Source organism: Dermacentor albipictus, chromosome 3 (assembly GCF_038994185.2).
Source record: "Dermacentor albipictus isolate Rhodes 1998 colony chromosome 3, USDA_Dalb.pri_finalv2, whole genome shotgun sequence".
NCBI lineage: Eukaryota > Metazoa > Arthropoda > Arachnida > Ixodida > Ixodidae > Dermacentor > Dermacentor albipictus.
Genome location: NC_091823.1, coordinates 16,507,501 through 16,530,569, shown reverse-complemented (window position 1 = coordinate 16,530,569; position 23,069 = coordinate 16,507,501). Strand labels below are relative to the sequence as shown.

At 44.9% G+C, this 23,069-nt stretch overlaps 2 protein-coding genes across 2 annotated transcripts in view; one reads left to right on the top strand and one right to left on the bottom strand.

Annotated features, from left to right (window-relative positions):
- Positions 1-23,069, top strand: part of LOC135917503 (uncharacterized) — a 321,200-nt gene that overhangs the window by 34,510 nt on the left and 263,621 nt on the right. The gene's annotated exons all lie outside the window — the stretch shown is intronic.
- Positions 4,852-23,069, bottom strand: part of LOC135917482 (alpha-N-acetylgalactosaminidase-like) — a 37,793-nt gene continuing 19,575 nt past the window's right edge. Inside the window, exons 3-8 of the mRNA XM_065451047.2 lie at positions 19,052-19,226; positions 16,382-16,556; positions 12,884-12,978; positions 10,931-11,092; positions 8,862-9,059; positions 4,852-5,930 (exon numbers count right to left, since the gene is read on the bottom strand). Of these exons, the coding sequence (XP_065307119.2) occupies positions 5,133-5,930; positions 8,862-9,059; positions 10,931-11,092; positions 12,884-12,978; positions 16,382-16,556; positions 19,052-19,226 (1,603 nt within the window). The 3' untranslated portion in view covers positions 4,852-5,132. The remainder of the gene's footprint in view (positions 5,931-8,861; positions 9,060-10,930; positions 11,093-12,883; positions 12,979-16,381; positions 16,557-19,051; positions 19,227-23,069) is intronic.

Below are 23,069 nucleotides of genomic sequence, written 5' to 3'. Positions count from 1 at the left end.
GGCCCAATATATATATATATATATATATATATATATATATATATATATATATATATATATATATATATATATATATATATATATATGTGTGTGTGTGTGTGTGTGTGTGTGTGTGTGTGTGTAGCTGCACGTTGCAGCTCAGCCTCCTCCTTAAGAGGAAGCTTTAGCTCGGGTGCTCCTATTTAAGTACATGTAGAAGGGGAATTCATTTTTCGCTGCAATCACTTCACCAAATTTGAGGAGGTTTGTTGCATTTAAAAGAAAAAGTTTAATTCTAGTGACTGCTGGCTTCGAATTTTTCATTTAGGTGGTCAATTATTTATCAACAATTGGCCAAAATTGAAAATTTTCTGAAAACGAAACTATCATGTTTAAAACTCCGTGACTCAACAATGAAAAATGATATCACAATTCTGTGAATTGCATCTAATAGTACATCTACAGCGGACAAAATAGATATGTTACACATGAATCTCTAAACAATTTAGTATTGGGGAAATACGGCTTTTGCAGAACCCTTGTACACAACGTAACCAATTCACGTAAGATACAAATTGACACAGCAAACTTGTCCGCTTTGAATGTTATAATAAATGCCGTTTACAGAAGCACAATGTCTGTTCTTCATGCATAGCTATTAGTTTGTAAACGTCGTGCTTCTATTTTTTCAAACTTTCGAATTTTCCAAAATATTTTAAACAAAATTAAGGCCCTAAATCGAAGTTCTGTTTCCAACAGACACTAGGATTTAACTTTCTCTCTCAAATGCAACCAATTTCAGTAAAAGCAATTAGCAGGATTATCTCAGAAAAGCGTTTCTGCGTTTTACAAGTATTTGAATAGGCCGTGTCGGATTGGGCCCGAGCTAAAGCTTCCTCTTAAACAATTCATCGAGGGATCAAATACATGAATAATAACTGCATTGACATTGCCAAAGATGCTGCAAACGAATTCTTGAAAGCTACGCACTGTAAATACAAGTAAAATATGTATTTTTTCATAAAATATTATACTCGTATGTGCCAAAAAGTGTGCCCAACATAACTGACGTCAATGCTTCCATGTTTTTTGTCTATTTACTAAGTCAAGAAAATATCACACGAACTTTAGAACTATATCAGTTCGAAACCAGGAAAGCAGTGCATGCCGCTGATATGAAAAATTAAAAGGCAATGAACTGAACAAGTTGAGGACAAATATGTTAATAAAACTTTGTCATTGAAGAACCGTGCTTACATTCTTGTATATATGCAATGGCCAGTGAAAAATCTCAATGACGCTGTCGTTTGTTCCAATGTATTACGCAGGAGTAGCTGTCCCTTGTCGTGTATCGTGAGTAATTGCACCGAAGTTATAGTCGCGACAGAGAGCACGTATAAAAAGCAGGAGTTCTGCAAGATATATGAGGGCAAGTCAAATGAATGAGCCAACAACGGGGTACTTTATTTAAAAGTAGTCTTCATGACAATTTAGACATTTGTCCTATTGACTAACGAGTCGCGTGATTTCCGTCTTATAAAACTCCTTGGGTTGCTGCTTCAAAAAGTCTGTATCTGGTTCCCTTGAGCTGTTTTTTCGGTTGCCCCAAAATGTAGAAGTCGCAAGGTGACAGGTCTGAGCTGTATGGCGGATGTTGCAGCGTTTCCCACTTGAACTTTGCCAGTTTTGTATTAACCACATAAGCGACGTGGGGACAGGCATTGTCGTGGAACAATTGTCAATTTTCTACGTTGTTAGTTCTTGATTGCGACACCCTGCCGTTCTGGCGTTTCACAATATCGGAAACAATTGATAGCCTCTCAAGATTTAGCAAATTCTATCAGTAATGGACCCTGTCGATGGAAAAAAAAAGTCAACAACACCTTTCCAGCGGAAATGATGGCCTTTACGTTCTTTGGGCGTGGTAAATTCGAATGTTGCCACTGTAAGCTTTGCGTCGTGTTTCAGGCTCGTAGTAGTGGCACCAAGGCTCGTCCCCGATCACAGTTGCAAACAAGAAGTCGTCATGCTCATTGTGATACCCGATCAGATGAATCAAGGCAGCGTGAAACTTCTCCGTCTTCTCGCGATGGATAAAAATCTAGGGGATCCATTGCGCACCAAAGAGCCGATAACCGAGAAGCTCATGAATTATGGCGCTTATCGATGCTTATCCTCCGTTCTTGTTTCAGCAGCTCATGAACCTTTGAAATTGTGTGGGGGGTGATTGCACGATGGTTTTTTCCCGGTCTTGGAATGTCTTTGCAACGTCCTTTGAACCGTTCGCTCCAACGCTTCACAGTGGTCAATGAAATGCAGTGTTCAACGTACACGGCAGTCATATGGTGATTAATTTTGTTTTGGAAACACCTTCAGCTGTCAAAAACTTCGCGACACCAAGCTGTTCAACTTTTGAAGTGTCCATTATGTGACGCAACCATATTCAACCCAGTGTATGAGAGCATTAAAGAACATTCTTCTTCACACCTGCGTGTCACTTTTGTAAATGAGACATGCCGTTCTCCTGCGCGCATGCCTCGCAGATAATGAAGCGAACCATTATTGCGCGGTTAGGGTAGGCTCACTTTCATTTGACTCGCCCTCGTACATTAGAAATGCAAAGATACAATGGGATATGAAAATGCGAAAATACGGCTTGATAAAGGACAGAAAAGTGTCACTGGAAACAAAGTTCACTGCATGTATACAGAAAACCTCGCAACAAGATATTTAAGTATGCGTATAAGTCTCCAATGAGTCTATGTATGTAAGAAGAAGTAACTGTGTATAATGCGTCAAACAAGGCAAATAAACATGTTGCGCAATCATAGATTCACAGAATCCTAGATTCCGCCCCTTTTCCGTCCACTCCCCCCGATGTATTGCGCACGACGGAAGCGGCGCGCTTGCTCCCCGCTTTTCTCCTTTGCGCACACAAGACTGAGCCACCATCGTCGGCTCACCCATTCCACCTCCCCTCCTACGCTTTCACTCGCACATACAGCATGCAGCGCGTGGTCACGATGTTATCACCCTTGGACTTTATACGAAACATGAGGGCGATGGCAGGAATGCGCCTGGAGTGTCCATATAATTGCTTTCGCAATAATATAATAAACGTATCCGGCAACTGAAGCGTCCCGTCGCCCATTACTTTCCTCAAAAGAAGTATCAAAATCGAACTTTCACCATGCGACAATTCGCTGCGCCGCAACAATGTATTTTTTTCTGTGAGGCGGAGGCACCGAAATGAAAAAAAAAACGCATAGGAAAGTATGTTGGCCAGAATCTAATGCCTACTTCGGGCACCTAATGGGGCTACGGAAGGAATACCGAAGAAAACATGAGACGCTTGGTCCACTGAGAACCATACGCATACTGCTCAGTATCCTACAGCGGCGAAACCAGACTTTCCAGAAAGGTTCCGCTCAAGGAATGCGGTGCAATCCTTCGAGTCCCCACAGTGATGGCGGCGAGCGACAATTGTTTTTTTTTCTTGTCTGCTAGCCAGAAAGCGTCCAAAACTCTGTCCGGTGAAAATCGACTCGGCCAGAGCAAACCGAACGCGCACCGAAGTGCACCGCACGGTGGTCGGGGCCATACGAGAAAAACATATGCGCTCTGGCTGGTTCTGGCAGCCCGCGGGTAGGGTAGCGAGAACAAAAAAAATTGAAGAGGCTCAATGTGTCCTCGTGAATAAAAGTCAAAGTAGAAAAAATAAATAAGAACGTAGTTAATTTGGCTGGCTTTAGTGTCTTGACATGGATGTTCTGGCGTAGGTTAAAAAAAATGTTCATATTTTTTGTGTGACATGACGGCACAAATGAACCACCCCAACGCTTCGTCTCATTGGACCTCGCTGCCTGCTTTGTCAACTCGTCTGCTAGTGTGTTGATTAGGCTTGTCTCGTTGTATGTTCCGATGTAAGACTTTAGAAAAGTCAATAGACCTTTGGCGTCAAATGTTTATAACAACATTAAACCCACAAAGTTCCGCAATAGAAAATCTAAAGCACAACTTTGGAAATGTCAATGCACCTTTCACATCAAGTGCTTATGAGATTTATACCCATAAAGTTTCGCAATTGATATCCATGCGCTCCATAGATTCCGTGGCCTCAGTGAGATGCCGCGGCGAGCCCGCTCACCATCAAAGCGCCCTTGAAACTTTGTGATCGGATGGGACTGCTTGGTGTTATGTGACTCCCGGTGTATGGGCGTTGCCACGAAATCCAGCCCGAGTTTGCAATCTTCGCGGGTAAATATCTTTTCGAGCGTCAAAAAGACATTCTAGACAAAATCCAGAGTGATTTCCGGCGCCGATGGTCGCTTTGGTCGGCGGTGCATGGACAGCACGAAAAAATTTCGGGGGGGGCTGAAGCCCCATGAGCCCCCCCCCCCCCCCCCCCCTGGCTACGCCCCTGGTGACGAGGTCTAGAAATGCAGCATGCACTGAAAGAAATTGTTGTGTAACATTTATCCTTCTCTCTTTTCTATTATTCGAGAAAGCCCTTAAGCGAAAATTAAAAAAGAAAGTGGATCAAAAGTACAATTTACATTCTACGTAAGTTGGCGTGCCGTCTGGTTTTCGTGTGCAAGTTATATGCCATGTGGTTTTACCTAGTCATGCCGTGGAGAATATTTGCCATTTCGGTCGCGGAACGTTTTCAACCTCCCCCCTTTCATATCTCTTCCTTCCTCTCTCTCGCACTTTCCCTTTCCTTTGCTAAGCCTAGCGTAGTTTTGCTAACCATTGTTATCAATCTGTATTTGATACTCAGCGGCCAACATCTTTATCTGCCTAAGGTCAGTTTCCTTGAAAGTGTATACCATGTTTTACCACTGACAGCAATATCACAAAAGGAGCGAAAAGTCACAGGAAACAAGAAACCTTTGTTGTCTTTATTGGCTAATAGCTGTACATGATCCACGCACGTGGCAGAACGTAACAATGCCAGAATTTTTAGCTTTTATGGTTCTTCTGGGACGCATTTTATTTCTTTTTTGTAAGAGAAGACACATTCAAAGGCCCACATTTAGTGCGCCTTGGTTAAAAAACGCGTCAGAATTCTCCTGTCTAGACTAAATCAAAAGTTCATCTGTTTACGTGTCGCTGGGTTCGCGCTATAATATATCGGTTGAACGCTCTGGTACTTAAGCCCCCTTAGTTCCCGTGATACCTGCTCCACCCTTGGCACCACTAACAGAAACGAGCTCTTCTACCTTGCCGGCTGCGGTCGACGCGGCCCCCTCGATTGCATTACCAATGGCTGTAGCTAACCCGGGAGCACCACCACCTGCACCACTACCTGCGCCACCACCAGCTCCCCCTCCCGTACCCATACCCCCGCCGACTGCACCACCGGCTCCAAGGCCTACTCCCCCACCGCTGGCTCCACCGGCACCAGCCCCACCTCCGAGTCCTACTCCCATCATCTCAGTGGCGCCTGCTCCTCCTCCAATACCAATGGCTCCGCCGCCGGCACCACCGCCGCCGGCACCACCGCCGCCGGTGATGCCTAGTTCTCCTCCGCCTACGGCACCTGTGACGCCACTCGCACCACCCTTGACTCCAACACCGCCTTTAGCGCCTCCCTTCGTGACTACGACGCCCACATTGCCTCCGCCTTCAGCCGTGGTTCCAGATGGCGGCTGCTGCGGCGGAGGTCTGGGGGCGGGCACCGGCTCGGCCCTGAGCATCACTACTCCGGACGGGTTGACGGTCGCCGGGATGTCGTCGAACGGCTTGAAGACAACCGGGTGCGCTTGTGGGTCGTACAGGTCCCACACCTTGTAGCCGTGGGGGTAGTTGAGACCAATGCTGGTCAGCTGCAGGGTGACCCGGACGGGACCCCCGATGTGCCGACGGTTGAATAACACGATGGCCGCGGAGGGGAAGCCTTCGTCAGTCACCGGCGTGACCGGTCGCGCCCACACTTCGATACCATTGACCTGCGAATGTTTAAAAAAGGGGGAGGGTAAAGAACACATTCAGTTCAAGTGATAACACGTCTCAGTGTTCATTTCAAGAAGGGGCAAAAAGCTGAAGAGAACGACCAGTGTGCGGCGAGTCTGATAATTGGCCAAAGTAAAGTGGAAGTGACTGCGATTCGAAAGTGCAGATTTTAGCTGTAGTAGTCGGCGTCAAACAAGAATCTTGAATTGCCTGCAGTAATGCATTGTTAACTGCGCAAGCAGTTACATACAAATATACATACATGAACGTTTCAGGTATTCATGGCGTCCCTGTATCACTCATGTGATGACATATCGTTAGTGTTGGAAGGGAAACTAACGCAATAAGAAAGTGTTCGTGGTGAAGTGCAGCAATGACCTGCTTTGCATCTGGAGCACTATGTTAAATTTATTGTGAACTTCTTCGCTACTTCATGAATGTTTTTGTCCAGCTTTCCCACGCGAGTTTGTGAATGAAGCCGATAACCCGCCGTGGTTGCTCAGTGGCTATGGTGTTAGGCTGCTGAGCACGAGGTCGCGGGATCGAATCCCGGCTACGGTGGCCGCATTTCGATGGGGGTGAAATGCGAAAACACCCGTGTACTTAGATTTAGGTGCACGTTAAGGAACCCGAGGTGGCCGACATTTCCCGAGTCCTACACTACGGCGTGCCTCATAATCAGAAAGTGGTTTTGGCACGTAAAACCCCATAATTTAATGAAGCCTATAAGCAACAGGCACAGCGTTTTTCGCTGTGCGAGCGTAATTGCAAGTGGGGTGCCAGAACATCATTGTTGCTAATACACCTCCAAGTGTTCAGTCAACATTAAGTTCCACTCGATAGACAAAAACGTCGACGCTTCTGCCTAGATCACTAGAGTTGTGCGCTTTGAAGCGAAGAAAACGTATAGTTGCGTTGTTGTTTTGTTTGAAGAAGAATATTTGTGAGAAATAGGGGTTACCTGGACAGGTAAGCCACATGGTATTCAGCTTGGTGTCCTGAACCTACTATCTACTTTGCTATTAATCTTCATTTGCTTTGCAGCACGGCACTCGAGCGCCATGAGCAAGAACGTGACACACCACACGTTGCATACTCCGGAAGAAAGCGCAAAAAACTGGAGTGAGGGACTGGAAGACATGCTGCGTGCTAAGATTGTCCACTGCGTGTTTATTCTGTGCGTGACGACATAGCCAGAGAAAGGGAAAAGAATCGCAAGAAGGGGAAACGGAAAACCCCACAAAACATTCATACTAAAACCTCAGTGCTCACTTCATGAAACATGAACAGTAAGCTCAGGGCCCCTGATGCGCTAGATTAACAGGAAACATTTTTCAGTAACTATTATGCGTTGACGCTGAGCGCCATTCAGGGCACGCGATATGTACGCGCAGAATCGCAGCGTCCTCCATGGACATGCACAAAGTACACGTTCTGCCACGCGCAAGAATGGTTCACGCGAGCGCAAATATTGCGTTTTTCTAAGCTTTGCGGCTGATCAACTGATGTGTATTATATAACATGCGTTTACTAAGGGATGTGCCTTAATGGCAACATTGAAGCGTACTCTCCATAATGACAAAAATGACTCTGAAAGACTAAGTGTTAATGATCTTTTAAAGCGTACACAAAGTTGCACGTCTCACCCAGAATCATGGTTCCTTAGACTATATTGAATTTAGCCACTGCAATGCCTCAACATCTATGCCGACCTGCTGCTGAAGACAATGACGCAGGGTCGACCCCTGGCCGCGGCGGCTGTGTTGCAATAGTTGCGGAATACGAAAACTCTCGCGTACATTTTTTTTTTACTTTTACACAAACAACTGTAGGGGGCGTGATTTACCAGCAAGATTACAGCCCGTCAGCCAATCAGTTAGTCAGTCAATACGTAAGCACACTTATTTGCTAGAAATTCTGTGGCTCGCACCAAATTTGACAAGTTAGTCTTCCAAACGCGTGGAAAAATGTATTACTCTTGCACGTAACTTTTCTTCTTCTGTAAAGAAAAAAATTACCGACGATTACGTTACTTCCTAATGCGAAATTTGAGCGCAGCAAATAAGCTGTTTCTTCCATCGGTCGTCTCGCTCATGGCTCAGAAAGAACTGGCAGATAATTTCGCAGTGGCGAACGGCAGCGGCAATTTCGGCTCGGGCGGTGCACATATACAGATCCGCCGCCACCGATCTGGCTCTCTGATTGCCACCGCACAGGGGTTGCATTGGAGGAGGAGCGAAGAAAGGAATTAAGTTCGAGCCGGCGCTTTGACAACCGGAGACTCGCAGGAAGAAGGGGGAGGGGGGCGGCGTGTACACCCAGCGGCAAACGATGGGGGCAGAAGCGCGCGCAGCATGCGGACAACACGATAAAGGGAGGAGGGAAGAGATAGCAGCGACTGACTGATGCCGCTGACGCCGATAGTGAGTCAACCCCAGCTGCGGAGTTGGTTTCAGGGACAACGCCGCCGATGCCGACACAAACAATATGATACCCTCGCTTCCGCAGCGCTAAGAACCAGGTCTAGCCGTGGGAAGGTGGTCACGTATTCGTCGACGTGCCGGGGCCTACGTGAAATAACCGGCGCGTCGGCAACTGAAGAGCACCCTATCCGCCACACAAGAACAGGGGGGGGGGGGACCCTTTCCTCGTCTTTCTGCATGGCGGCGACGGTGTTCTATGCAGTCACGTTATCTTGACTCTCTAGCGGCGTCAGCGGCATCCAGCGGTATCAGTCGGTCGCTGCTAGCGCTGGGGGGATGAAAGGGGGGCGGAGCTGGTTACGAGGCCGACGACAACGCCGACGACGACGCGAAACCCAGGAACGGATGCCAAAGAGCTGCGCTCCAAAAAAATATATTGCCTAGATGGAACTTCGCCGCACACATGGCGCTGAGGAACAGTCTTTCGAGAAGGTCTTTGCTTACCGACACAATCCGTCTTCCCATCTTGCCGAGCGGGTCCTGGTTGACGGCAATGATCTGTCTGTTGAGCAGAATTTCCTTGAACTCTGGTCGGATGGTCCTAAGGTCAACGGACATGAAAAGCGGGGCTGCCAAGATGGCCCACAGCGCCATCTGGGCCTTGCTCTGGTCGTAGCTGAGGCCGTAGTTGCCGATGATGAGCTGTAAAAATGAGATTCCGGTGCGGCAGGGAAAATGAAAAATACCGTAGTTATTCGTATGTCGACAGACCTTTTTCTTTTTTCATCGCGCATTAGGTAACGTCAGTCTTGAGATTATCCAGACTGGCTATAAGAAATGCTGAATATCCAGTGCACTAGATGGTAGCAAGGACGACGTTGTTTGGGGTGCCGTGGACGAGCATGCAGCTTGTGGCATCGACTGGCGAGGTTTAGTAGCCTAGCTTACGGTAAACAAAGAGGCCATCCATATTCAAACTTTTCGATTTTTCTAAAAAGATATGGGTCGGCCTGCATTCGAATCATATTTTTATTTCTCGTCGAGTTCAATATATAGTTCAATACAAGCCGGTAAAACAACCTATAACACTTCGTGATTCCCTGATGCGTATTTAGGCCGCACATGTATACGTTGGCAGTCCTGAGGCGTACACCGGGTCTGCTCAGCTTAGCGTGCAGAGAGACTTGCGGCAATCATGCATCTCGTGAGCACCGTCGCTGAGCCGAGTGGCCCCACCGATTGTGAGTAGAGTGGCTTGAGTACTCTGCAAACATTCAGACGGTGGCACCTCGGAATCGTAAGTTCATTCGGAGCAAGTCTCTATGAAAACTTGGAACGGTCGTGGTAGATGCGGCACACCTATGTGTCTCGAAAACTTGTTGATGCATGTACCTTGTTTCATTTCATTTCATTTATTTCATTTATTTTCCCTTAAAGGCCCGAAGGCATTACATAAGGGGGGAGCGAAATCAAGGTCAAAGAGAAAGAATAAATTGACAAAAGAGAACAATAACAAAAAAAGAGTATGTAATAGTAAAATGTTCTTGTCACGCGTATACAATGCAAGGTAAAATTCACGGGATTGAAACACGAGAAAAAAAAAAGAAAAAAATCTGTATATATATAAAAAGAAAAAAATATCTGTATATATATGAAACACTCAATTAATACACGAGAAAAATACAGTGAAAAAAGCATCACAAGGGAAACAAGTAAAAATAAAAAATTATCAGCTGTTCAGAGTGCCGAATTGAATATGACAGGAACCTTTTGCCCTCATGAAAAATGGTCATTTAGTTTATCCCGGAATGATTTGCGGTTAGTGCATGATGCGATGGTATTTGGCAGGCCATTCCATAGTGATACATGACATTCCTGTCTTCCATGACGCGCCTCCAAGAATAATGTACGGTATATGACATCTATTGTGACCTATTATGAGCAAACTGTACAAGGGAGCCGAGACGTCCGTCAGGACTTATAGCCTTTAGCCCCGAAGCTTCCTCTTCTGTAATAAAGGGGAAATATAATACTTCATTTAACTTCACTCGTAGATTGCGCAGAGGTTGTGGGGGTTCAATGCGCGCTAGCAATGAAATTAATTTACATTCGCAGGTCTTAGTTAAACATAGGGCTAAACCGGTGGAAAATGTTGTGGTGAAAGAAACTGTTGGCTTAGTACACTTCACACCAGCGCTAATTTCACACCACGACGCTTTCGAATGGATTTGGAGGACAGGTAACATAATAGTCATGCCTATACGAAGGCTGTGTGTATGTACGGGCTCTCTCAAGGATGCGTAGCGTTGAATGTGACACGCCGAGCAAAAGTGAAGCGGCCGCCGAAGCTCATATGTTTGAGAATAAGTTCCTGATTTTGGCCATTGCAATTATTTGTTGCAGGGAGTCAACTAAGTGTGTCGGTAGGTCCAATTTCGCTACCGAACTGGAAGCGACAGAATAGTCTGGTGAAATACTGTTATCTGTGGGCTTCTCTGCGATCGAAAAGCTAAGTGCTGAAGCACCGCTGTGGGACATTGAATTTATAAGGACGCATAGTTATAAGGCCGCACCATGTCCGGGTCACTCCATCGTCCTGGTCCAGATGCACGGATTAGCGTGTCCTGAACGGAGGCGTAGTAGTCCAGGATGGAAAGCACGCTCTCCCACGAATCCGAGATGTCGTCGTAGTAGCGCCATAAGTTGCAGGAGCGGGCGATGGCGCGGTAGTTTGGCTGCATTCAAAGCAAGCGGGCTCATGGCTGTGATGTTCGCCAGCGCCGCATGTACACATATACAATAAAAGACAGCATGACAGCACACATACTGGACTTTCAACAAGCTCTAGCACTGCCAACATAGTCATTCACTCTCTTTACGGACTCGGCCTGGGCTTGTCGCCCCAGCCTAACTTCGCTTTCGTCATAGACATGCAACAATTAAAATTGCAGAGCAACACCATAGCCGCTAAGCCACCGCGGCTGGTTGCGCTGCTAAGCACGGGATCACGGGATCGAATCCCTGCCGTGGCGGCCGCATTTCGATGTGGGCGAACTCCAAAAATGCCCGTGAAACGTGCATTGGGGGCACGTTAAGGAACCCCGGGTGGTGGAAATTTCAGGAGTCCTTCACTACGGCATGCCTCATAATCATATCGTGATTATGGCACGTAAAACGCCAGAATTTCTTTTTTATGATGAGCGTGACGTCAAAGCCTATAAGCAACAATGGCGGGATAAATACAACAATTCGCTATACTTACAAGAGGGGGAAGCTTTAGCTCAGGTACCCTTAAATTGATAACCGCATATGAAGATCGTCAATTACATCAATAGGTGATCGCTGCAGCTACTTGAAGTAATATAGTTGCATGCAAAAAATAAATAAATAATAAATCATATTATAGTGGCCGTCGGAAGCGTCCCCATTCATATCTGTTTCTGTCAAAAAAAAAAGATAAGAAAACTTGCCAAATAAAAAACAAAGAAGTCCCATCGAGTTTATAATTCCGCAGCATAGAAGAACAGAATGTGGTTCCAGGACTGAGTAAATTATGTCTGTGCTTCGAAAGCAGATAAAATAGCTTTATAATGTGACAGCAGGCTGCCACATCGCGAATAATACTTTTGCAGAGTTCACGAATCCGAAGCAAAATGTTACTTATAGCGTGAATTACCAAGTCAAACTTCATGTCAGCAGTTGCCCAATGAGGACAGTTATCCGTGTCTGACATAATTAAATGCGAAGTAGAGCTGAATGTTTCTCTTCAGCGAGAACGACGTGTGGCGCATTCCGAACGCATCTATCGGCGCGACGTGGGTGTGTACACTGGCCGTCGCATGATGCTTTCACGTCATGCTCTTCTGCATTCAGTGTTGCATTCAATTTTGCTGCGTTCAACATTAAATGCCACTGCACTTGATGTTCTCATTCATTAGTATAATAGAAAACAAGCGCACATCAGCCGTGGTTCTGGCTCGTATGATCTCACTGTGCGAAGCAAACGCCGCGCCGGAAACGGGCCCTAAGGCATTCTCGGAGGATGTCGCTTTCGATCAGAGGGCCGATCTCTAGGTCTTTTGAGAATGGGTTTGACCTACCCTTTATAACGGGACCTGGTTTTGTTCAGAATATGTTGTCACATATGGCACGGCTTTCATTAACAGTAACTGGAGTCTTTTTGTTTGACACTGCCGAACAGATTGAATAAGGAATAAACAAGAATATATCTGCATGGTTCAGCTTGGCAAACTGAATGTATAAGTCACAGAACAGAAATCCATGATTCCACATAACACAATCCCACCGAAAGTATCTAACTTTTTTTACATAATCCCAGTGGAACAAAGGTGCGCCAACCCTCGTGCATTCATGTTGCTTAAAGAAGTGCAGCGACAAGGCACTGGGCACTGGAACATAAAAAAAATACCACCAACAAGAGTACTCACGCCAGTAGTGCTACAAGTGCAGTTCTGAACTCCTCATGTACTATGTACTGCATTATATAGTAACCATACTTTACGTACCCTCATTCCGAGATCGACCTGGTAGGCTGGCCAGCTGCAGGAAAAGACTATCGGCCGGCCGGTCCTGTTCAGTGCCTGCGTGTACGCTGGGTACACTGCAAGGAGATAACACAGCATGGAGCACTCCAATAAACATTGAAAGCTCCTAGTGAGTTTTATACAAAAACGTTCCTGGACACTCGGCTGTATCAAGGCATAAAAGCTGCGCGAATTAACCAAAGCGCCACATCCTTCCTTTAAAACCACGACTGCACTGCTTAGAATGCAATACAGGCGAAACTTCGTGGCTGATGTCATTGAACATTTTGCTTGCTAAACATGTTGTTTCTAGCTCAAAGTGCGGGACACGAAAAAAAAAAGGGGTGGGGGTGGGGGTGGGGGGGACAGGTAAGAGACAGAGGAACGCCAGACAGAACATACAGAGTTGGCGCTCCTCTTACCTCTCCCCTTTCTCTTTTTTTTATTTATATGATATAAGGAGATGTTGACGCACAATTTAAGGCGCCGGCTACTCCTTATCTCTTGAATGGTTCCATCATATAACATACAGGGTTCAAGATTACATATGAAATAATCTTTTCACGGAAGCACCAGGACTGATACTGTCGCCTAATGACACAGTCTCTAGGCAGCGGGTGGTACATTCATCGTGTAAACGCACTATCACGTATATATATAGTCACAACAAAACAGTCAACATAACATAATTCACAATTACATGAATATATACAGCGACAATAAAATGAAAGGAGCAACAAAAGCGTTAATAACGTCCAACAATGCCGCTGTCTTCAAGAAAGGTCTTTAGTGCTCTTAAAACGCTCTTCTGCAAAGACGTTGTTGGCCAAGGACCCAAAAGTTTCTTTAAACTGAAAGGTCTGTGGTCTAATTTAATTAGGGTTGATTTAAGTCGGCATCTTGGTGTGTCGTGACGTGGGCAATCTAGAAGGAGGTAATATATATCTTCGTCTACAAATCCACAATGACATTCGGGGGTTTCCGCACGGCCAATTCTGTGCAAGAAATGCTTTATGTAGGCAGTGCTTAGCCTTAATCGATGAATAAAGGTTTCTAACAAAAATTTGAATTAAATGAACGGATCAATATGATATAAGTCCGAGCTCTTGAAATTCTGGTCAAACCAAGTGCTTCTACACATATTGAAAGACGTTGTCCTTATAATTCAACGTAACTCATTTTTCGATATAGGGAGCGGAACCACATCATCTTTGAGGTGTGCTTGTCGTGCTGCTTCATCGGCTGCTCTGTTGCCAGGAATGTTACAATGCCCTGGTATCCACTGAAATGCTATTGCATGTTTCACTGCGCTTGCCTTTGCGAGGTTTTTAAGTGTCTCGTATATTATACTATCACTGAATGTTTTCCCTTTTGTGCTGCAGAGTGATGTTAGAGCCGCCTGTGAATCGCTGAACATTACCCATTTTTGCGCATCTCTTACTGACAATATAAATTTTATCGCACATAGGATTGCGAACAGTTCAGCCGTTGTGGACAAAGTCGCACGAGATAACTTAAATGATTCTTGTTTGTTGAGGTGCGGTATAATGAATGATGAAGTTGAAGAGGTTGATGTACTGGAGCCATCTGTATAGACGTGTGTGTATCCTGAATACCGCATATATATCTAGTAAAGTGCTAGCTGTTGAGCAGCTTGAATGAACACGTCTCTTTTTCAGAATAACCCGCCTATTGACAATTCGATTTTTAGAAGTGCAAGCAGCCATGGAAGATATTCGACGTCTGAGTTCCAAAATTCATTTCTTGGCAATATGTGAAGACTTCCTCGAATTTCTATATGAACATAACTTTTATCTCGTTTCATTATGCCTAGAGACAATGGGTGACTTTTATGCCGTGTTTGAAGAAGAAAATAATGTCGGCATGTTTCTGTAGTTCCCATAACTGGAAATGGTGATTGGCGAGCCTCAGCTATTACAAGAGAGCTCGAAGTCACTCGTGGAACTCCTAGACATATGCGTAGTCCTCTAGCTAAAGGTCTTTGAAGTCACACAGCATCGATTCCTTGGCATAATACTTGATAGGCAGTTATCCTGGACACCCCACATAAAAAAAACTCGAAAACGAGGTCAATGCCATAGTGACTGTACTTTGCAGACTGGCAGGCACATCATGGGGCGGATCAGTATCGTCCATGCTGACTGTTTACAATGCATTAATACGACAAAAAATTGCATATTCCTCGCCCATTTTACACGGACTTTCCCACACGTCCCCTTTCTTCATGTTCCGTACTTTGCGCCAGGAAAAAAGAAAACATGTTTAGCAAGCCTACACACCAACTAGCGCAAGAATAAATTCTGTTGAACATTATGCTGCGATGTTCCTATACGCAAGCGTGGGCGAAGGAAACACGACAATACGAGACACAATAGTGGTTATGTTTCTCGTATTGATCAAAGTGAAAGTAAAAACACGCGTTCTTTCGGTCTCTCTAAGAGAAGAAGGAAGCTCGCTTTGCCAATGTTGTGCTTTACAGCGTACGCGCACAGCAGCCCACTTCGCATTATGACTTCGAAATGTATGTTCTTCTCGTCGACGAATTGTCTGTTTGATTCTTGATTGGCTTGAAACTCCCTTGGTGGTGTCCTTCGTGACTTATTGTTTAAGAAAAGAAACTTTGAAGTGTGCTGTTTTCATGTAACCTCGTTTTCCATATATATATATATATATATATATATATATATATATATATATATATATATATATATTTTTACGTTATCGACTTTCTCAGACCTTCTTTTTCAGTAGGGCTTCTTCCATTTCATTTTTCGTAATTCGTGCAACTGCCGAAATTACGGAACTTTCTTTCGGATCTCTCGCAGTAGGTATTTTATACCATTGACTTTTATTAATAGACGCCTTGCGTAACCCGTATTCAATTGTAAAAATTCCAGAACGTGCAATTTCTTTGTTGGGATGAAATGTGGCAGCGCACTTTGAAACAAGGAAATAAAGCAGAGTGAACAAACACGAGTGCTGTAGACTTCAAAGTTAAGACTACAGGCTTCATTCTGTGTTACGTCGTTGTTTCGAAGTGCGCTGCGTATTTCATGATGGCTAACCAACTAGCCCATCCGTGCGTCTTTAGCAAGTTCTTTGTTGCATTTATTTTTTCGCAAGCAAATTTTGTTACTTGCGCAGTTAGCATAAGTGCTTTGTTGTTTGCAACGTGTTCATTTCACATCGTGTTACAACTCTTCGTTCATGAAATGCTTTCAAATTTGGGGTAAACTTCAAGAGAGTATACGCGAACATTTGCAGTTCTACTCACTATTTCAAAGGTTAAGTGATCGAGGCTGCCCTTCACTTTGCCCACAGAGCTTGGTAAAAGGGCAAGTTGATAAGGAATACATACGGAGTAAATAGGAAGGGTCGACATAAAGCATTTCTAAGTTCTCTCTCATATTTTAATACATATGGTGGATCCAGACTTGCGGCATGCTCAAGGTCACTCACGGACATCCATGAGGCGCGGGTTGAGATTGCACCCGTCCAGCTTGACCATGTCGACGCCCCAGTCTGCATAGGTACGCGCGTCGTTGACGTAGTGGCAAAGCGCACCCGGGTAACCCGCGCATGTCTTGAGGCCCGAATCCTGGTAGATGCCAAACTTCAAGCCCCTCGAATGTATCTAGAAGAAAGAACGTCCGGAGAACCGCGTTCGAACGTTCTGCTCGTAGAAAAAAAGACTTGTAGGCGAGCTTTCCAATAAGCCACCCTATTAGAAACACCTAATGGGTGTTAACACCCAGTAGGTGTTAAGTTGGCTATATAGCAAGACAGCACTGTGGCCAAACTCATGCAATTACCGAAGATAATACGTTAACTATACATTGAAAAATGTGCATAAAGGAATCTTCGGAGCTAATTTCGTCCACTTCATCAAAAAACAAAACACACACGCAGTGAATGTAATTGCCGACGCTCTTATCACAGCCACGTTGTCGACAGAGCGTCGCGGGAAAGCTAGCTTATTGTTGCCATATGAAGAAACCAACCTTCAAACATTGTAGTTGGTTACATTACTGCTTGCATTTTTTTAGGTTGTTTTCATTTTATTCGAAAGACACATATTGTAAGAAAAACTAAAACTGGGTTTTAATTGTAAGTCTTAATTCAGTTGAATATTGCCACCGCTCTTTTGAACATAGCACATGGCGAAATAAAAAAAGAAGTGACATTTTTTTTACCACGTCTTTAGCTAAGCTGGTAGCAATGACAGACAAAGGTAACCGTTACGTGACAAACAAAAAATAAAAAAATTAAAACCTATTTAAAAAAATGGCTGTGGCTTAGCTAAGGTTAAGCCCAGGATGCGAAGCGTACCAGCCTTTATTTTTGTTGTTGAACCACTGTTTAGCCTGGTGAACTGCTGTTGCTTGGCTATATTTGGTTCGGCTAGACGAAGAAACAACTCATGCGTTACTCTGCTTCGCCTTGAAGAGTGGAACGCGACAGCGTTCCCGTCGACCCGCCAAGGGGTGCAAGACAATGAGCTACGGCGCAGCGACTACGCGCCCCGCATTGGACGCGGTGAGCGTCGAGCAATGCAGCGTTCGGCGCGGCAACAAAATGTGCGCCTGAGCACGCGACGCACGCCTGAGCCTTAGAAACAGCTCGTTTCTAAGGCAACACCGCATTCACTAGAGGCGCTTTTGTACCGCTTTGAAGCATCGAACTCGTGGCTCAGTGGTAGCGTCTCCGTCTCACACTCCGGAGACCCTGGTTCGATTCCCACCCAGCCCATCTTGCAAGAGTTGAGCCAAAGCCACCTAGAAACAAGCGCAGCTGCTTATATACCGCCGCGGCGCCGCGAGCGACGGCGCGAGTTGGAGCCCCGTTTCTCCTCTGTCGTGACGTCACGGTGTCACGTGGTATGGCATGGGGTCAAAGGTCATTGAAGGCGACACCGCCGCGCCTGAGGAGCTGGGTTGAGCTCTCGTAATATGCTTCGCATAAAAATAAAGATGATGGTTTGGTTTATTCGTATGAGCTTAAACAAAAGTATCGTAAGCGACCTATAATAGCTTCGCCGCTATACCATTGTGTAATGCGCTGAAGCGTGCACAGTGTATATCAGTGAAGGGAAGTTAAGATTTGCTCTAGTAATACGTGCAAAGAACGTATTATTATTTAGTATAATTTGGCAGCACCTCCATGACCCCAAAGGGCCAACGGGGACATCAAAGCTGGAACGCGGACTGGTCCGTGGGTTGGTGTCTCGTCGAGGTCTCCGCGGGCCGGAGGTACAAAAGGCCGGCTTTTGTGTGATGTTGTACGCGGACACCTTCCAGCACTCTCCGGCTTCGGCGGCCCCAACCCTCGGACCATCCTGGTACCACCTTTGATTCCTCCGCTTCCCCTTCGGTGCCCTCGAGATCGTGCGCCTCTCGCTTTATTAATTTCAGCCACTCTCCCGAGGTACCTGTTTGCCAATATTATTTTCGCAAGCTAAATAATTTCACCGTAATACATATCTGCATTGCGGCGAAGCTTAGTAAAGCACATCCGTGTTATGAAGCGCATATAACACCCTTGCTCAAGTGTGCACGTCGCAAACTGAGACATTTATTATACGTTGCTGTACGCGTATAAGTACAGCCCAAAGTACAAAAATCTGGCGATGTACGGAAGCGTGCGTGCCCACCGTTTGGTGGAGGTCGCCATTACGAGAAGACAATTCTCTTCTCAGCAAACGTTTTTTTATTGTCAGCCCACCGCCAAACGCTGTTCTCTGTGTAGTGAAAACAGTCATAGCTCTGAGTTATAGACCACGAGAAGCGTAAAGGCACTTCATGGCTTTGTACATTGTCTGCTCCTGAGGCTGGCATAAAATGCCGTATCGTGGATAAAAGGTACCACTGAAAGCCAACTGCATGGCAAGAACCAGAACTAGAGGAAACTAGCTCAACTGGTGACTTAATGTTCATATCAAGTTGTATCGAACTAGCGGGCAATGGTGTGCAGGAAAGCTCGCTTCTGAGTACACCGCTTCCGTGCTCTAGCAAAGTGTACTGGGAGCTGTGCACGGTGCTTTGTTGAACACGCTGAGCTACCGAACGTGATCCTAGCATTTAGTACAGCAGAGTATAAAGGAATGTTCATGCTAAAAGCAAATTCTCTCACGTATTCGGCGAGTGCCTTGATGCCATGCGGGAAGCGCGTGGCATTTGGCCTCAGGTGGCCGTCAAAATCTCGCTCGTCGGCCATCCAGCAGTCGTCCACGTTGACGAACTGGTAGCCCGCATCACGGTAACCCTGGGTCGCCATGATGTCCGCCATTGTCTTGTACAGCTGCTCGCTGCAGGGTGTGCACGAAAATTAGGTGACACAACGCTGCGCAGGACTGTGGGAAATTTAGTGTGCATACTCAGAATTATTCTACGCAAAGCAAAGCCAAGGACGGTTTGCGTGTGTGCGTCTGTTTTCCACAGACAGTGCAAGAGCATGAAATGAGAGAGAAAGCAGGGATGGTAACCATAACAATGTAACTGAGCCACCATGGCTGGTCATTCAATAGGAAGAGTGAATTAAGTGAACCCCTTACAACACCCTGGTATGGGACCAAAGGAACGATGCTTGTCTGTTTGCCGCGTCGTGGAGGTGTTTGACCACGCCGACAAGACAACTTGCTCCCGTCATAGGTCACAGGAAGCTTAAGGCACGTCATCGCTTCGTATTTTCTGCGGAGATCGCGCTTTTGAATGTGAAAAGCATAAAATGGGCAATCATAATGAACTCGTGTACCTTTTGTCTTGCTTACAACAGTACTGCGCTGAGAGCGATCATTCACGCTAAGGAGTCAGCAAGTACAATGAACTTATTCCAGTATAATGCTCGATCCCGTTGTTGGTCTCTTTAGTAGTTCAGAGTACTGCTCTCGCATAGACATGAGACATATCGCGAAAACCTTGAACTTTGGAGTCAGTCCAGGTAACTGTAGGGTTGACTTACTTTACGAAGCAGCATTTGGTTGCGACAAATATTTGTGATATTTTCAGCCTTCGCTTAAAAGGGTGATTTAGCTGGGGGACTCCTATGTAACAACATGGGAAAGGAGAAATCCTTTTTCAGTTAAAAGAAAAGTTAACGTCTAGTGCCTGTCGGAAGCGGATCTTTTATTTAGGCTGCCGTCCTCTTTACGCAAATTGTCAAAAATCGCAAATTTTCAGGAAAGAACACTATCACGTTTACAACTCTCCGAGTCAGCAATAAAAAATATCACTATTCTGTGAACGGTATCTAATATTAAATCTAAAGCGTACAAAATAAGTGTATTTCACACCACTCTGAAACATACCGTTCTTATGTGAATACGAGTTTTGCAAGACCCTTGTAAACACTGCAACAAATTCACGTAAGCTGTAAATTTATATATAGAATTGACCCGCTTTAGATAATCTAACGGATGCAGGTTACACAACAGCGACATCTGCTTTTGATGCAGAGGGATAAAATTGTAAACTATGGGCTATCACTTTTCTTTAACGCACAATTCCTTAAAAAATTTAACAAAAAAAAATTCAGCCCCTAATCAAGATGTCGCGTCCAACAGCCACAAGATCTTAACTTTGTCTCTCAAATGCAACACATTTCATTAAAATTGGCCACTGTTTATCTCAGAAAAGCTTTTTCGCGTTTTACATTTATTTGAATAGGCAACAGAGTTGGGCCTGAGGAAAAGCTTCCGCTTAAGTTAAATATGTATTCAGCCTTCCTGAAATGAAGGACTCGCGTAGACTGAGCTTACAAGAACGTAAGGCGAAGCGCTCGGTGCTTACGGTGGCATTATGTAAGCGACAGGATTATTGGATTCGTTTTGCAAGCAGTTCTTCAGGAAATCATACGAAAGCCGGGATCATCGACACCTCAGACAGCATTCATGAGTAGCTTATTGAGGAAGTGGAACCGATTAACCCGAAAAACAAAATTCTTTCACTTCATAGGAAGTATAAAATTAAGCCACAGATAAACACTGCAGAAATATATCGTTATTGTCATATAATAAAGGCGGCGGCGTCGAGTAGCGTTTTTGCTGTTAGGCGCAGATTAACAGCCTCGCATAAAACTGCTTAATATGTGACGACAATTTTCATGGCGTACGGTGCTCAGCATATGCCCACATCAATTACGCCTGTGCTGTCTACGTTCAGATGCCTGGTAGCTAGTTTTCAGGTTTTTTTTTTTTTTTTAAGTGACGGTTAAGCCTGAAACTGCATAGATTCAGTATATCTGCGCCACCATTCGCTTTTTCTTCCGGTGATTATTTTTTTTCTATAAAAGTTCACACTTCGAGCTTTACTCCAAATTAATTCTTATTAAGTCTTTTAATTGGTTTGAGCCCGCTACATTTACAGTGGTGTTGATGTTTACGTCACTAATATTATTGTGTTCAATTTGTATGAGAAAATAAATAAAAGAAAAAGAGAGTGGAATCCAAGAGCGCTCTTGCGCTTAGATTCAGATGAACGTGAAATAACTCCATGTGGTCGAAATCAATACGGAGTCCTTCAGTGTGGCGTGCCTCTTATCTCCTCGTATGGCTACAGCTGGTGCAAGAACCAATCCATTATTAGTAATTCAGGTGGTTTCAACGAGACGAGAAAACTCCTGAAGGCACCGTGAAATTCGCTGCATGCAGCAGTTTCGTCACCACTCGACATCTTAGGAAAGCTAGGCTTGAAACAAGGGGGGGGGGGGGGGAGGACGGGGGATTCATAAGCTATCTTTCCTTCTCGGCACAAGCAATCTGGTGGTTTACGAATAACTACGGTGCCAGTCTAACCGAATTTAAAGCTGACCCTCAATATATGGAAAGCGGTTTTCTATGCAGGTGCCTTATATACATATATATATATATATATATATATATATATATATATATATATATATATATATATATATATATATATATATATATATATATATATATATATATATATATATTATTCTGAAGACGACGTCGGGCATTTCAAAGCCTGTTTTTCTCGTTAGTGATCACTTTCCTGCTCTACGCAGAAATACAGATTGTCCTCGCGTGTCAGCTGCTCGCCATTTTTTTTTTTTGCGAGCGGTGACAAGTTCTAACATCACTGGCACAGTTGCAAGACTGTCGCCTTCCATTGTCCACGACACAAACAAGTGTGCTCTCGAAATGACAGCGTGATTGATATGTCCCCTCTCTTGTCCTTTTTCAAAGTTAAGCATGTTTTCGCGTTGAATAAAAAGGCATCTGACCAATCCTTAGCTGCGCAAAAGTCACAGCAACGACGTCCTCAAACAATTCAAGCTGGGAGCTGGCGCGGCAGTTATAAAGGGACCCCGCTTTTCCAAACGGTCTATAGCCTACATGCTCGTGGACTTGAACGTTAATTCGGTCGTTACTTTCGCATAAGGCCCTGGGTGTGTGGAACAAATAAAAAAGTTGGCGTTACTAACACGTGTAACAAGAAACAAAGTCCGAGATGCTCAATTAAAGATTTATTAAATGAGTGTCCACGTCTGAAAAGAACGGGGAGAGAAGTTCGGACAGTTCACTTCGCAAACTCCAAGCGAACGCGGTATGCAAATATAATGATACGGTGCAGTACTACGAGGTGCGAGAATGTTACTTTGTTTTACCATCAATGGCTGGTCACTTTATTATTAAACACGGGGGGTCGAGGCCTCTCAGCGCTCTTCACGAACTGAATTGTTAATGAACCACGCGAACGGTGCCGCCCTACGTTCTTTCGACCAGAAGTCTGAAACCCTATATTGAAACAGGGTAACATTGGGACGGCTGCGTTGGCTCTCAAAACGTCTTCTGTGCATGTGACTACAACCGATATTGTATCCACCTTCGTGTTTTCAGTTGGGCGTCGCCACTTCTTGTTCCATCACGTGATGCCTACTCTCTAGCGTAGGCTACAGCTCAAACGTGTCATGTGTTGTCGCCGCTTTAAGTGCAAGCTTTCGTTCAGGTACAACTCCGATATCTCTATTCAAGTACGTGTTTTTGTAATCCTTTTAGTTATCAAATGCATGTCGCCCGACGAAGTTCTCTCACCGTGCAGGTAACGGTCGAACCGAATTATGTGAAATTTGTTGGACACAAAGCTATCTTCTACCTATTGCAGAAGGCAGAATTTTGATTCAGGGCCTC